Source organism: Fusarium subglutinans (genome assembly GCF_013396075.1).
Source record: "Fusarium subglutinans strain NRRL 66333 chromosome Unknown NRRL66333_c0000123, whole genome shotgun sequence".
NCBI lineage: Eukaryota > Fungi > Ascomycota > Sordariomycetes > Hypocreales > Nectriaceae > Fusarium > Fusarium subglutinans.
Window position 1 is genome coordinate 30 of NW_023502186.1, and position 15,328 is coordinate 15,357.

The following is a 15,328-nucleotide window of genomic DNA, read 5'->3' on the forward strand; positions in this document are numbered from 1 at the left end:
TAATTAATACACTACCTGCTAATAATAATTAGCACTAAGACTCTATAATTATAACTAATTTAATATAATTAGTACTAATCTAACTAGATTACTACTAATTTAATAATAACCTTACTAATTTACTATATTACCTAAGTATATATATATATTTATTTAGTAGTAAATAGAACTTAGCTTAATAGCTATTAATAATACTTCTTTACTTTAATAAGCCTTACTTATACTATTAACTATTAAGAAATATAACTTAAAACTAATATACTTAGTATAACGCTCTACGCAATCTGTAAACATAAACCTAGTATAGACTAGTTTCCCTGTTTAAAACCCAAACCGTCACACTGGAATAACTATAACCTGCTATTTAGGAAGGCTATAATTATTACGCTTTATATTAACCTTAATACTATAAAATAATTTATTTTTTAAAATGTATTAAACTAAGCTATTTAAAGTAATATTTTAGCTAATACTATAAATAACCCTAGCTAAACCGTCACACTGGAATAACTATAACCTGCTATTTAGGAAGGCTATAATTATTACGCATTATCTAGGCAGACTTTATAAGAAATACATCAGTCCTACTAGCTAAATAATATAATCTTCTCTAGGCTCTTAGACTATAGCTAGGGGCTATTAGCTAAATACAGTTAACTAGAGATAGAAGGTAATAATTATAAATACCTATACCTAGGTTATAAGAGTACTCCGGGATGCTTAGGTAGGTTATTAAAGCCAAAGCTAAGCACCCCTGAGCTACGCCTAAGGCAAGCCTAAGCTCCTAACTATAAAGCAGCGATGATTTATCGTTAATATTCTCCTTTTAAAACGTTTCATCGACTATCGCGGACAAACCAGGTTGTTCAGTATCGGCCAATGGAAAGAATTCCCCGGCCGCTCGCCACTCAATTCTTCAGCTTCCCGTTTCCTGTGCCGGTAACAAAAGTCACTGGTAAAGCGATAGACGACTGTGAGTTGATGCCCATTGAGATTGGCGCGTTGTGCTGACAATCTAGTCTTCAACGTGACAGTCGGACACGTCTACCCAGTTCAGCTGGGCTTTTCTATTGAGAAGGACAAAGTCAAATGGCTCGAGATCATGTTCAACGATAAAGCATGCAAGTAATACGCCCTACAAACACTACACTAGCTAACGATCCAAAGCTTACGATTGCTCCCTGGCTCTCATCCAAGCGTCAAACGAGATATATCGAGGCACAGGCTACAACTGCACCAACTCGCTGAGCTGTATATCTCAGACTCTCGATCAGCTCAAGGTCAGATTGAATAGCCAAGAAGCGCTATCGGATCATACCATGTCGATCATCATGGCTCTTATCAATCAAGAACAGGCAGCAGAACATTACGCGGTTGCTGAGACGCATATGGCGGGTTTAAAGAAGATAGTGGACCTTCGTGGTGGGCTGGAGAATATCGAAGATGCTGTCGTTGCTGTCAAGATGTGTCGGTGACTTGATGTTTCGTCAGCTTTATATGGCAAGTTGCTGATGTATACAGGACTGATATTCTCTTCGCCATGCAACAAGACGGACGCCCGTTGTTTCATCGAGATCATATATGTCACATAAAACTCAATTTGGCACACAAGGGATTCACTTTACAGCAAGACTCGGCTGCATACCACAGCAGACTTGACCCAATTCTACAAGAAGCATTATCCGACGCCATGGGGTTGTGCAGACTGCTCAACAAACACCAGGATGAGAAGCCTCTCGATCTCCTTGAATTTCAAGAAGTCTTAGTATCCGTCTGCTATCGACTGCTAGAATTTCGTACAATTAACGAAGCTAGGCTCAGGCAGGATACTCAGTCTACTTACCATATCGGGTTATCCCTATTTATGATGTCGATCTACTTTAACAATAAGCAGGATCGCATGGCTCGGCCGGGACTTATCAAGACTCTTGTGGAGGAAGCCATGGATTCCAACTCGAACGAGAGTGAGGATGAGTTCAAGTTCTGGCTTCTTATCTTGGGAGGAATTTCAGTTCCAGCTAGGGATGGTCGTGGGTGGTTTGTTGAGACAGTTCGAGAGCAAGCTTCATTACTTGGCATCATGACTTGGGTACAGGTCAAGGAATGTTTAGCGAGGTTTCCGTGGATGGATGCTATCCATGACGAACCAAGTCGGAAGTTATGGGACCTAGTCCGCTTGGTAGACGAGTAATCACTTCATGGAGTTAAAGGTCGTATGAAAGAAACCCGCCGTTAACTCCGTTCAAGTTTCACTGGGGAAGACAATCAGCCGATGAGGTTTCTGAGATATGGTGAGGACCTTCTAACCAGATATGGTAGCAAGTCTCTCATTGGCTCAGGCCAGGCTACAGTGGCGCCAAGGTCTCCAATTGACATCTAAATGGTTACCGAATCGGGTAGCAAGTCTTGTATTGGATGATTTGAGAACAAGGCTTCAATTTTTTGCGAATATCCAGACTTTCAACCGAGGGTTCTTTGAGTATAAGTAGAGAGGATTGTCGCTCTGGGATAGTACAGACTTCATCCATCTTTACACATCCGCAGTATACTTAGATTATTCCTTTAATTACTAGACACCTTCTCATCTATCATCATGGCATCAACCACACACACAGACTTTGGAGCTAACACCGAAGCCATCGAAGTTGCCAAAGCCTTTTCTAACAGTATCCGTGGCAAAACAGTCCTCATCACTGGAGTCAACCGTGGAGGTATTGGCTTTGCAACCGCGCAGGGCTTTGTAAGTCCCCCGTCCTAGATCAACTCACATGCTCACCATTTCAAGTCCACTCAGTCTCCGGCCCATGTCATCCTCGCCGGCCGCAGTCCTTCCAAGGCAAAGGAGAGCATCGATGAACTCAAGGCCAAGTTCCCAGATGTCGACTACCGATTCTTGGAGGTCGACCTCTCTAGTCAGGAATCCGTCCGCAACGCAGGCAAAGAAGTCCTTTCTTGGTCTGACATTCCTGCTATTGATTTTATCATTAACAGCGCTGGCGTCATGGCTGTTCAAGAGCGTACTCTAACCAAGGATGGCATTGAAATGCATCTCGCAACCAACCATATCGGTCACTGGCTCCTCGGCTGCCTCCTAATGCCCAAGCTCATCAAAGCTACCGAAAACAAACCAAAGGGTTCTGTTCGTATCGTCAATGTCACTTCTGCCTCTCCCATGGGATCAAATATGCGCTGGAGCGACATGAATTTTGACAAAAAGAACAAAGACCTTCCCCAGGAGGAGCAGCCAAACTACGAGCTACTTAAACTCTGGGGATATGAAAACAGCGAAGAAGCTGCCTATGTTCCCCTCGATGGGTATAATCGCAGCAAAGTCGCCAACGTCCTTTTCGGCATCGAGGCTAATAAGCGTCTTTTCGAAAAGCACGGCATCCTTACTCTTGCTGCTCACCCTGGCGTCATCATGACGACTGAATTAGGGAGAGATTTTCCCAAAGAGACGTTGGAGGCTGCTGAGAAGCTGGGCTCGATGGGGTTCTATACTCGCAAGTCGGTGGACGCTGGGGCTTCGACTAGTCTTGTTGCTGCGTTGGATCCGAAGCTTGCGAATGGTGTTGGAGAGACTTATGAAGGGAGTGAGAATTACGGAGCGTATCTCGCTGATTGTCAGATCAGTACTGGAGCGAAGCCTCTGGCTGTTTCTAGCAGTGAGGCTAAGAAACTGTGGAATTTCTCTGAGGAGGTAACTGGACAGAAGTTTTCGTGGTAGATATTTTGGGAGTCTACCATTTCTTCGGTCAATTGAGGTTTGAAGGACTTATCGATTATTCCAGTGATTTCTTGGATTTTAATCCTACTAATCTTGAGGTAGTATGGCTATTTATGGGCAGAAGGCAGATTAGCCCCCGCTGACAAATAAGGGCTGAGAGATCGAGTTTACAACTGGGTGTAGTCTCAAGCTACGCGTTTAGGTCCAAACTTAGTGTAGTCTTTTTGAATTTATAAGTGGTGTTTGGCAGGCTTTTGTGTCTCATTTTGATCAGCCTAAATCTAATACTCAAATCTGGGTAGAAAACTAGAACAGGTCATTTCTCTTTCGTGCTATTGTTGTTGCTTTGGGTAAATGAATACAAGAACTCACTGTAGACTGTCATCACATGCCTCACCCTTCAATAGAGCAAGAGTTCTCTGGGAGTCTCATGCAGCTCCAGGGTATGCAAGATCATCTCTACTTTGTTGGGTTAGCCCCTCACCCTCTCCATCCAACGATCACTCCCTTTTGGCCGGTTAAATTCCCCAAAGCGACAAAACATACATATAACCCAGGCCAGCTCAGATACCCGATAAACCCAATCTATGCTTAAACCACCCGTCAACTGTCAAGATCAAGTTCCTGATAATCATACACAACGTCCAGCCAATCACGCCCACAATTCCTCCCCAACAGACCTGGCAAACCCCTGCGCCGCTAGGACTCAACAGGGAATAATCCGGTGCTCATCTCGGCGCTTTACCCCGCGTTTCGCCCCCCATCGCAGCCAAACTCGCACACCCAAAGGCAGAGAAATTCAACGCTCTTCTACTCTCTACACGTGCGTGTATGTAATGTACACCTGACATAGGTAGTTACCTTACCTTACCTTACCTCCCTCCTAGTGTCAACCCTGACACTCTCGCCTTCAGTGCCAAGTCAACGAACGACACGGGGGTCACCTATTCGTAACCACGTTTCAAGTCTATTTAACTGGTCGACGTCGGACGCGTCTCCCCTTTTTTTCTTTTCTTCACGGTTGAGCTTTTCCTTCACTCAAAGCCATCGCCAGAAACCCTCGTTCAAAACAGTGGATATCCCCTTTCGAATATTGACAGCCAGACTATATAGCTTTTTGACCACCTCCCTATTTCAGCCACCTCACACTCATCTCTCATGTCCGCGTCTCCACCCAGCGGCTCGTCCAAGCGACGGGTGCGCACAGAGGCTCAGATGAGCCAGAAGCGACTGGCAGATCGCGTCAAGCACAGGGAGAACCGACAGGAGCACAAGCAGCGTATGGAGCGCATGGAAGCAGACATTGCACAGATCAGAAAGAACCTCGACACCGTTTCCGCCCAGCTCCGGACGCTCCCGCAGTTGAGCGCTGATCTCGTGGCTCTGCAGCAGAGATCTTCGCAGAAACCCCCTGGCGAGGCTTATGAGATGGACACGAGCATTGACACCCCGGACTTCCCCGCAGGGCGACGAGCTGCGCCGGCGGGTGCTCCATGTGCTGTTGCGGCGGACCACCACGACATCCCGCCTGCCGAGGTCCCGGAGGTAGTGTCTAGTTTATTCCCCACGCCGTCGCACGTCGATTGCCGATGCGGAGTGCAGCACCACTCGCAGGCCGATTGTCTCGAGTATCGGAGTTTCGCCATCCTCTACGAGACCCATGCTGCTTTTCCCAAGGATCCGCTCCACGCTAGGTCCCTGCCGAGGAACCCTGAGCTGCCCAACATGACGCTTCACTCTTACGGGGATAATGCAGTCACATGTTTTCTGACCTCGTTTCTCAAGGGTTTTGAGATGGCTAGTGTGGAGACTTTGTTCGGGGTGTATTTCTTTGCCTATCGTCTCATGAGAGTGAGTTCATCTTTTCCTCATTGTCTCCTGCATACTAATCCTTCGTGTAGTGGCGCTTACATCCTGATCCTATGACTCTCAAGGATGTTCCGCCGTGGCTGCTTCCTACCGAGGTTCAGAATACATATCCTCATCCTGTGAGCATCGATTACATCCCTTGGCCCGACTTGCGAGATTTCCTCTGTACGAATCCACGTATCAAGTCAAGGCATTCCGTCAAGATATACCTTGAGTCTCTTCAACTGAAATGGCCGCCTGGATGTCCTTTGATGGCTGTTCAAGGTGGCCATGTCTGCGTAAGCCCCGAGTTTGAGGCCATTGCATGTGATCTCAATAATTGGGAGCTAGGGCCACCTTGGTTGGAGGCTTTTCCTCGTTTGGTTTCACTGGTGCATCCTTGAGTCTTGTCAATGTTTCTTGGCCTGTGTGTTGGAAAGATGAGAGCATTTAGGAAGGGTAATTGTTGTTTTGTAAGAGATACCATAGTCTACTCCGTACATAAAAATGAATCACAATTCCCCATTGTTCCACGCCCCAAGGGGCAGGAAAATGTAGGACCTCTAGTATCTGACAATAACACTGAGCCAAGCCCATTTCAACTCAGAAGAGTTGTGTGTTGGCCATTTTTCCACCAACGGTGAATGTCTTAAACCTTTTTGCCTCCCCTGACCATTTTGCCTTATGGCTGATCTTCCCTCAAGAGCACACTACTTTTCACCACATCGCTTGCGTGTCGCTTCCATCAGTGTTTCCAATGCAAGTCGATCAGCTGGCTCAGTACGCTCGTATAAACCCACTGGTGTTCCTGGCATGTTTTTAATTTCGAAATAGTTCCTTTCTGTCGACCGCGGACACTCATCGGCAGGCATGTACAACACCCACCCCCAACTTCCGTTGTCAAACGTGTAGTACCGATTATGTAGATCGTCGTTATGGGGAAGTGGAAGGCCTTCGAAATAATTTTGCCAGCTGGAACATCTGAAATTGAAGTTTTCTAGGAGTGGTAGATTTTGGCGGATACGATCAAACATGTCTGACCATCGGAGATCATTCATGTACCAGCCAGGTTCAAGCGGTTCCAGATGTGGATGACTCATGTGACTATAGTTTGCCTCGTCCATGTTGGTGGAGACGTCTGGTAGTTTCTTCCACCCATCGAGGTTAACATCCCAGTCTTCGAAATCGGGCTGTTGCACAAGACAGTGCGTCACGATCTTGCAGCTGTAAAGGTTCAAATTGATAAGAGTACGTTGTTCAAGAATCCAGTCAAACTGATCTTGTCGAAGAATGATGTATTGCTCCAGCGTCAAGCTCTCCAAGCATGGGAATGACAGACCTTGACCATTAAACTCAGCGGGGATAGAACCCCAACAGAGGCCGGCGATCGTGAGCTCGACCAGGTGCTCAGAAACCGAAGGCAAGAGGGTACTTGAGAGATATGAGGCAAATTCAGATTTCTCGATTTCACCGTTATAATAGACCACGCGAATGTGTAGCTTGTCGATGTTGTGTAACAGATTGTCTTTGAGATCCTTGAGTAACGGCATATCCTCAAGGTAGTTCAGTACCAACTCACGGATAATGCTTGCGTCGGGACGGGACTCGCGATCCCTCAATGTCTTGGAAATGACTCCAAGAGTCTTCATGCGTATAGATGAAGGCTCATACCAAGTTCCTGGGAGCATTTCATCATGGCAAAAGGGCGAGAAACGCACTTCGAGACAATCGAGGTTTGGCATATCGCAGATGCGGCTTACAGCGGAGTCGAATTCAGGCCAATGGCCACCCCTGAACCAAGAATCTGGATAAAATGAAATCCTGTGAGAGCCTCCTTCACGGTCGATTGGTGCGGTCTCGATAGCGACGTGTCGCACAGCAGTTCTGATATAGTCTGTTTCTAAAAGTTGATGCCAGGAGCCAAAGTCATTTTTAATCGTGTGTTCACTCTGCTAGAGCGTGACTGTCCGGAAGAGCTGTTCGGTTGCTACATCATTCCATCGGTGACAGACGAGGCGAACGTCCAAGGCGTGTTCGATCGTGTCATCGTGCAGACGATGCTTTTCTTTTTCAGTAAGAAGGTAGCTGAAGATATGGCTCAGGACCTCGTTGGGGAAGCGATCCATCGCTAGTGGTATTTCTGATGATGTAGATGGGATGCTGTAGTGCGATGGCAATAAGAGTGAGGAAGTTTTGGACAGGATTAAGAGCGAGTTCGCTCGAGGCAGTGGCAGTGGCAGTCTGTGAGACAGACCCACTTATATCTTGTACAACCATGAATCAGTGACACAATTATAGGTACCTAGATGCCTTGCCTGTACTGGGCAGTAGAGCAAATATTTGTGATTTTAAATTTAATCATTACTGATTGTTAGGGATGTCGAAGTTTCCATAAGCTCTGCTGAACAATCCAAGCAGCTTCGTCGTCAGGTCAGTAGATACAGGTCTGCATAATCCTGCAATTAACTCTAGTAGGTCCCTTACGGTTGACGTGGGACGAAAAGTGGATATGGGCATGCCTAGAAGACTAATAGGCATTTGCCGGCTTTCTTAAATGGTAGATGGGTATGCATAGGTAGCAAAGATATTATGCATCCGAGAAATTTAATATGTATCCAGGAGATCCTGAGACCAGCATTCTTGGTGTCATCAGGCCTGGATTTCGAGCTTCCCTATGCTCTGTAGATGATCCACGCCCACGAACACATTATCGTTCTTTCGCGTCATGTGATTGACTAAATGCTATCACTGTAAGGAGATGATGTATTTTACCTTTCGGGGCAACTCTTCTATGGCGCGGTTATAGAATTGCGGGATCAGAGTTGTATTGCGTGGTAGTTATAGTGCAGCGGATGCAACGGGAAGAAACTCAATTGAACAGACTTATCTGATTGCATTTGCCTGATCCTATGCGTTGTGCAGATGATTTGCTTACGAGACTCCGCAGTATTCATAAATTCTTCGTAGCTGGGATCTTGTATTTATGATTCCAGTGACTGTTGGATGGTTGTTATCGTCTGGGGCAATTACAGACGAGAGCAGTGGAAGTGGATCGCGGGATAGTGGACAGTGAGAGTCCAGCCAAGTCCTCCCTGTTGATTCAAGCTCTCAGCCACAAGTCGCAACTACACATAACGAGAGTCCAGCGATCTCTCAAGATCACGATATTGGCATTTCAACAATAAGAGGAACAAAGGCCTTTATGGCTTATGTTGACATTAATATCTGTAAGTAGAAGGGGCTTACCAACCTCGACGGCCTCTTTCTCGGCATCCGACGTCAGAGCTACCCGATCCTAAGCACTTAAACCCCCACATCCCGAATCAACAGAATATCAGTCATTAATTACAAACCTCCTGTTTCTCACTGCTAAGTCAGGATGCACGCGACATGCTTCGGGATTAGATCCACAGTTGATCAGGATCTTCTTGATCGACATGAAATCTGGGGAAGCAATGTGGAGAGAAGTCGGCACTCGCTGACACCAAGTCCCGATAAACCATACAAAAATATATCGGCACTCGTGTTTATTCTCGGCCTTTCGCCAGTACAGAGCACCGAGGCCCCGACTTAGCTGGACTAATACGAACTCGGCAGCACACCTCTCGTTTCGAGATCTGAATCTGCTTACAGATAACCTCGTAATATTCCTCCACATGGTGTTCCGACGCTTTGCCAAGACTAATGCAACCCTAGATACGGTTTGGTGATAATCAGTCTTTGAACTGCCAGGTTGGCTATGATCTTTACAGCTACAGCTTGATCCGTAGCGAAAATGAGGAGTGTAATTAAGTGGTTGTGCTGGATATAAAAGGAAAGGGGTGAATTGGTGGAAAGGAACTAGCTATTCTGTAGGCTCAATCATAAATCAACATGTCTCAATCACTTCTTTCACAGCTTTGGAAACAACTACAGCCATCAAGACATAATAAGAGACACTCGACGCAGACTACACAGAGTACGATAATTCTTTTGCAGAATGGCTTAGTCCTTCAACATGACGAGCACGATTCCATCCAAGTCGTTGAAAACACCGATATTCTGATAGTAGACGGTGTTATCAAGAAAATCGGAACATCTGTCAATCCTCCACCTCATGCTGAAGTTGTCGACTGCACCAACAAGATCATCAGCCCTGGGTTCATCAATACACATCATCACCTTTGGCAAACGCAGCTCAAGGGTTACGGAACGGATAATTGCTGGTTGGATTACTTTTCAGACGGTCAGTACATGTCTAATTGCCAAAGAGGTAGCTGACTTTTTAGATCTCCTCCAGTCTTTCAATTACACCCCTCAAGATATTTACTGGGGCCAATTGGCAGGTTGTCTTGAAGCCATCGATGCCGGAACGACATTCGTCCTCGATCATTGCCACGGCTGCAAATCTCCCGAACACGGCATGTCTATTGGCCTCTCAGTATTCAATCAAATCTAACATCAAGTAGCTGAGTCCGCTATATCTGCATTTTCCGACTCTGGTATCCGAGGAGTATTCGCATACGGAGAAACGTTTCTGAATCTCCAGAAATGGGACAGCGAATCATGTGTCCCAAATGCCATGTCCATATCTGAGCCATTCATCAAGCATGTCGAGAATTTAGCCCAGAGAGGCCCTTTTGGGAACGGTTGTGTCTATGTTGGTGTTTCATTTGATGGGTATCATATGCCGCAGCAGGAAGTCGAAAAGCTATTCCGTCGAGCGCTCAAAGCTGGCGTAAGGGTTATCACATCGCACAGTGGTAACTTCGGTAAGCCAAATATGACCAACCATGTAGAGAGACCCTGACAAAGTAGGACCCTCTGTACCAAAGGCTCTTGAGAAGTTCTCTCTGTTCCCCGGCCCAGAAGACGACTACACTATTGTCATCTCGCATGGCAACTACATGGATGACGAGGACTTCAACATTCTCAAGAAACACCGCGTCCCACTAGCTTGCACACCAGCTACAGAAGCTCAAGGTTCAATGGGCTGGCATCTCCTATTCGAACCAGGACTCATCACAGCCTTGGGCGCAGATTGTCACTGCCTCACATCCTCTTCTCTTATGCAAGCAGCTCGAACTGCGCTTCTTTTCTCTCGCCTACAAAAGACCCTTGAATATAAAGAAAAAGGCGAAAAGATTGATAAATTTGATCAAACAAGTCATGATGTTTTCAACAAAGCAACTATTGAAGCCGCGAGGGCTGTTGGTATGGAAAATGAGATTGGGTCTATTGCTGTTGGCAAAAGGGCCGATATTCTGATATTCTCCAAAGATCAATCGTTGGCATTTGGTGCGTCGGCCAGGGAGGAGCCAGTCTCTGCGATCGTGACGTACAGTGAGGCTCGCGATATTGAGGCTGTTTTGGTAAACGGTCGCTTCAAGAAGTGGGATGGAAAGATGCTTCTTGTTGCGAAGGATGGAAAGGACATTGGACTTGGTCAGGTCTTGAAAGAGCTTGATCAGAGTCAGAGGGATATCAGGCAGAAGCGAGAGTCATGCAACACCAGCATTCCCAAGGGGTTAGTTTGTGGTATCATTCATCCAGGTCAGGTATAGTGTTATAGTATTTAATTGCAGTTGCATCTGTCCTGTAGACACTTTAGAATGCTTACTTCTGACCCATTGGAAGAAGGTGATTACAATTCGAATGTGAGGACAAAAGCGCAATGTGGTGAGATATGGGACAATAGCTTCAATAAAGCGAATGTGATGCTAGCTAGCCTGCTGTTGAGTATCTGTCATGTTAAAGGAGTGTTGATACTGTCATATCTCCACCACTCAGGCATATGTGCAAATGAGCGTCAAGACCAAGTTGTGTGGAACGACCTAAAGACACCACTGCTCACAAGTCTGCCCATCACCAATACATCGAGACTTGCAGTTATTGCCACACCAACGGCAGCTAGCATGCTCAGAAGCATAGCAACTTCCATCGCCAATGGTGCAACGGCCACCAAGATGAACACACTCTCTGCACCGGATGCCAGCCTCGGTACGGGGCTATCAATTTGAATACCAAGCTCACTTGGTGGAAAGATGAGGAGGACTCACAACTTCACGGACTTCAAGAACCAAACATAATCATTTCTAGGCAAAACAGACCTCGCACTCTCCGAATTGACGTTTTTGAATTCGTCCCAAATTCAAAGAACATGTTCCAAAGGGATCACCGCTCAGCAACCCCGTCGTCCAGCATGCCTACGAAGAGTTACATCCGTACGGGTCGCAGGTAAGCTGAACGGCGACAGGGCTGAGATCCCTGCTAATAGACCTATAACCGGCTCACTCCAGGATTATGCATAACAAAAGGTCCTACACCCGCGATTGGACATGCCATAAACTACATTTGTCAGACATTCCTGTGTCCTTTTGCCTGACCGGACATAGCGTTTGAAGACCGGCACCCGGGCCTCACTTGACTGTCTGCCTGTATTCTTTACTGGAGCGCACTGGTAACCTAATCTTGGTAGCCGTTACTCTTGTTATAAGTGGTGCTGTTGCATTGATGCTCACTCGTAGAAAAAGCCCCGATTCGTTCTGTGGTTAGGATCGGCACTTATTTAGCTCCCGCTGGCCAAGAAGAAATATGCCCGGCCGATCATCTGTCATACGACCTTGTATCTGCCCACATTCTTACTGCAGGGCTCGTCAACGGCCGCTGTATGCAGATCGAGCCACGCCTAAAGGGAGCGAGGGAACTTGAGACCATAATAAAGAATGACTACCAGAATCCATTGCCAAAGAACTTCCCCAAGCCTATGACGATGTACCGAGATCGTTTTATCCCTCAGAGTCAACAGTCTACTTGTCTCCCTAGCATGCATGGACCAGCAATCCATTAGTAAAAGAAATACCGTGGCTGTGCAGTTGGTTGATCATTATAAAGGATGCACAAAAGTTCCCTCTACGTGCTACACTGTTTCACCTTTGACCAACCAATCAGAACTTCCTCAAGTCAACAATGTCCTGCTCGTATCACAGTAATCAGATGTTGTTGGCTGCAGAATATCACATTTAACCGTGAACGCCGACTTCCGTGTGCGACCAACAGTCCTTGGTCAGATTCGGTAACAGCAAAGGAGCATGTCAGAGACAATCTCTCTTGGGCACATTTCGCTCTCAATCTCTCGTGATCTGGTCAATATGGCACTGAAAGCTGTGTTGAGAGCTTTTCTGGTTGTTGGCATTTGCCCCTTGCTCTGGTGGACGTTCCGACCTCTTCCTAGCTCTGATACAGAATTTACAGAGTCGCTACAGTCGATAAACCCTCTAAGCCCAGCCTCCGATCATGGCCAGAAGGCTTCAGAGCTCTACGCCTCCAGGGCTGCTCATGATCTCTGTTCCGTCCACGGCTACTCAGCTTTTGTGCCCACGAGCCCCCCCAGCGAGCGCAAAGTCTACGATATGCTCATGATAAACGACGAACTGGATTTTCTCGAAATACGCCTCGATGTATTATACGACTACGTCGACTACTTTATCATCGTCGAGTCAGCGAAAACATTCCAAGCCAATTCGAAACCCCTTATCCTCAAAGAGAACTGGGACAGATTCCGTCGCTATCACGACAAAATTATCTATCACGAACTAACTTTCCCATCAACCTTCGACCCGCATCGTGCCTGGGACTACGAAGACCTACAGCGAGATGCCCCCTTCGACCAAGTCATGCTCAGTCTCGACGAACCAAGAGCATCCAACAAAAGAGACGTTCTCATCGTAGCCGACGTCGATGAAATACCCCGACCACAAACCCTCCTCCTCCTCCGATACTGCAATTTCCCCCGCCGCCTGACACTCTCCTCCAAATTCTACTACTACTCATTCCAATTTCTCCACACCGGTCCAGAGTGGCAGCACCCTCAAGCAACCTTATACCAAGGACACCGAACCCTCAAGCCCACCAATCTTCGCAATGGAGATGGACGTTTCCGTCCATTTCGCTTCCTCGAGAGGGGCGTGCTGAGTAATTCCGGTTGGCATTGCAGTAGCTGTTTCCCGACGATAGACCAGTTTCTCAACAAGATGGCGAGCTTTTCTCATCGATGGATGAATCGTGAAGAGTACAGAGACAAAGATAAGATCGCAGCTGCTGTGAGAGAAGGCAAGGATCTCTGGGGTAGGGAACAGGATCAGTTTATAAGGATTGAGAATAATCAGGACATGCCTCCACTGGTGCTAAAGAAGCCAAATCGGTTCGGTTACATGATTAGTCGGGATGGGCCGTCAGCAGGCTTTGTAGACTACAATGGAAAATAAAGAGATAATACTTTATTCGGCAAATAATAATTGTCCGCAATACCATTACAAAGGGAGGAAAGAAAACTCAGACCCTTGATCCTAAATGATAAAAAGACTTAGATAACTTGGTGCAAGTTTAGGATATCTTTTTACAAGCTTACCTTAACACGTTATGTCAAGATCGGATGTTTTCTTGCTCCCTGAGACTTTATTGATAAAAACACGGCTACGTACTGTGACTACAAGGCGGGTCAGGCAAGTGCTTCAAGCACCTCAAGTTAACACATGCTTCCATCTGTTCTCGAAACTCAGCCTCGTCCTCTCAGTCGCCTTGAGTCTGGCTGCTTTGGGACTTCCCGCTCTGTCCCTGCTGCCTGATTTCCTTGATTCTCGCCTCATAATCAGGAAGCTGGCATGGTATGTGCAAACCGTCATGGTCACTGAAGGCTTGATCAACCGATGCAGGGTTACCGTAATCCCTGGCCCTATTCCAATACATGATTTCCCTCTGCCGAGGGGGAAAGTCTGTAGCCTCCATGTTCCTTTCCCTGATCAAATAGTCGACCAAGTCCTCTTTCAACGCCGCCTGAGCGAAATCGATGATATATGGCTCTAGGACGCCATTCGCGTTCTTGAACATAACATTGTTGCTATAGTTTTTGAGAACAACGCCGAACTCGTTGATCTGATCCATGGCATTGACGGCTCGTTCAGTTAGGGCCGACCAGTCGCGGTACGCCTGCTCGGATGCAGTAGGGTTCTGCCAGGGTAATTTAAGGTCGTTGAGTTTGTTGCAAGCGGAGTATTGTAGAAGAAGGCCAGGAACGCATAGGAATTCTTCCTCATCCGGGGTTGCCTTCCCTGTACCTGGGTGCACAACGGATAATGGAATTCGCACATTTGCGTAAAGACGCGGTATCTCTCTGCCTTGCATACTATTGAGCTGCTTGTACGCCCTTAACTCAGTTTTGTGGCGATGGTAGAATTCGTACCAGACATGAGCTTCGAATTTGGACATGGTAAAATACTTTACTGCCTGCTGAGGCTCGTATTCGAAGTAATCAACCGCTCCCTGTGTATTGAGGGTGTTTTTCCAGGTGATCTCCATTTCTGGGACAAGTTCGCGCATTTCCCCAGTCCGCACAAATCTCAGAAATGCCTGTTCCGCTGACATCGAAGGGTCTATGAATTTACGAATGCGCCCAGGGCAAGTCCGGTCATAAAGCTTGAGCACTGCTGTTTCGGCGATTCCCTGGTTGTTCTCGAACTGAACGAGCTTCACAAAGGATTTGGTGCTAGGAAAGGCATCCATGATATCGACGGTCATGGTTGTTTTTCCGGATGGGATTCGCTCGTCAAGTCTTTCTACAACATCGAGGGTTATTTGAGAGAGATTAAGGTATGCGTGGACATAACTGTCGGCTCTTGATGGAGAGGGTCTGTCAGCAGGAAGCTTTCGGTCGGTTAGATAACTTACGTAGACTGTTGAGCCATGGCGGAAATGTTTGAAGCACGTAACAGCTAG

General features: G+C 46.7%; 7 protein-coding genes across 7 annotated transcripts; 5 read left to right on the plus strand and 2 right to left on the minus strand.

Moving 5' to 3' along the window:
• Positions 1–1,331: 1,331 nt before the first annotated feature.
• On the plus strand, positions 1,332–2,191 carry FSUBG_8710 (uncharacterized protein; the record flags this gene model as incomplete). Its single annotated transcript, XM_036687145.1, has 2 exons — positions 1,332–1,471; positions 1,522–2,191. 2 exons carry the CDS (start codon positions 1,332–1,334, stop codon positions 2,189–2,191), a joined length of 810 nt encoding a protein of 269 aa, XP_036535742.1.
• A 402-nt stretch (positions 2,192–2,593) lies between these two features.
• FSUBG_8711 (double substrate-specificity short chain dehydrogenase reductase 2) lies at positions 2,594–3,727 on the plus strand (the record flags this gene model as incomplete). The annotated part of the gene is made up of 2 exons (XM_036687146.1): positions 2,594–2,740; positions 2,786–3,727. The coding sequence occupies 2 exons, from the start codon at positions 2,594–2,596 to the stop codon at positions 3,725–3,727; spliced, it is 1,089 nt and encodes a 362-aa protein (XP_036535743.1).
• A 1,158-nt stretch (positions 3,728–4,885) lies between these two features.
• FSUBG_8712 (bzip transcription factor) lies at positions 4,886–5,979 on the plus strand (the record flags this gene model as incomplete). Its single annotated transcript, XM_036687147.1, has 2 exons — positions 4,886–5,578; positions 5,629–5,979. The coding sequence occupies 2 exons, from the start codon at positions 4,886–4,888 to the stop codon at positions 5,977–5,979; spliced, it is 1,044 nt and encodes a 347-aa protein (XP_036535744.1).
• A 306-nt stretch (positions 5,980–6,285) lies between these two features.
• FSUBG_8713 (uncharacterized protein) lies at positions 6,286–7,317 on the minus strand (the record flags this gene model as incomplete). The annotated part of the gene is made up of 1 exon (XM_036687148.1): positions 6,286–7,317. One exon carries the CDS (start codon positions 7,315–7,317, stop codon positions 6,286–6,288), a length of 1,032 nt encoding a protein of 343 aa, XP_036535745.1.
• A 2,131-nt stretch (positions 7,318–9,448) lies between these two features.
• FSUBG_8714 (5-methylthioadenosine s-adenosylhomocysteine deaminase) lies at positions 9,449–11,574 on the plus strand (the record flags this gene model as incomplete). Its single annotated transcript, XM_036687149.1, has 4 exons — positions 9,449–9,800; positions 10,024–10,292; positions 10,354–11,081; positions 11,157–11,574. 4 exons carry the CDS (start codon positions 9,449–9,451, stop codon positions 11,572–11,574), a joined length of 1,767 nt encoding a protein of 588 aa, XP_036535746.1.
• Positions 11,575–12,705: 1,131 nt separating this feature from the next.
• On the plus strand, positions 12,706–13,821 carry FSUBG_8715 (beta-1 4-mannosyl-glyco 4-beta-n-acetylglucosaminyltransferase; the record flags this gene model as incomplete). Its single annotated transcript, XM_036687150.1, has 1 exon — positions 12,706–13,821. The coding sequence occupies one exon, from the start codon at positions 12,706–12,708 to the stop codon at positions 13,819–13,821; it is 1,116 nt and encodes a 371-aa protein (XP_036535747.1).
• A 304-nt stretch (positions 13,822–14,125) lies between these two features.
• FSUBG_8716 (kinase-like domain protein) lies at positions 14,126–15,297 on the minus strand (the record flags this gene model as incomplete). Its single annotated transcript, XM_036687151.1, has 2 exons — positions 14,126–15,242; positions 15,281–15,297. 2 exons carry the CDS (start codon positions 15,295–15,297, stop codon positions 14,126–14,128), a joined length of 1,134 nt encoding a protein of 377 aa, XP_036535748.1.
• Positions 15,298–15,328: the final 31 nt, after the last annotated feature.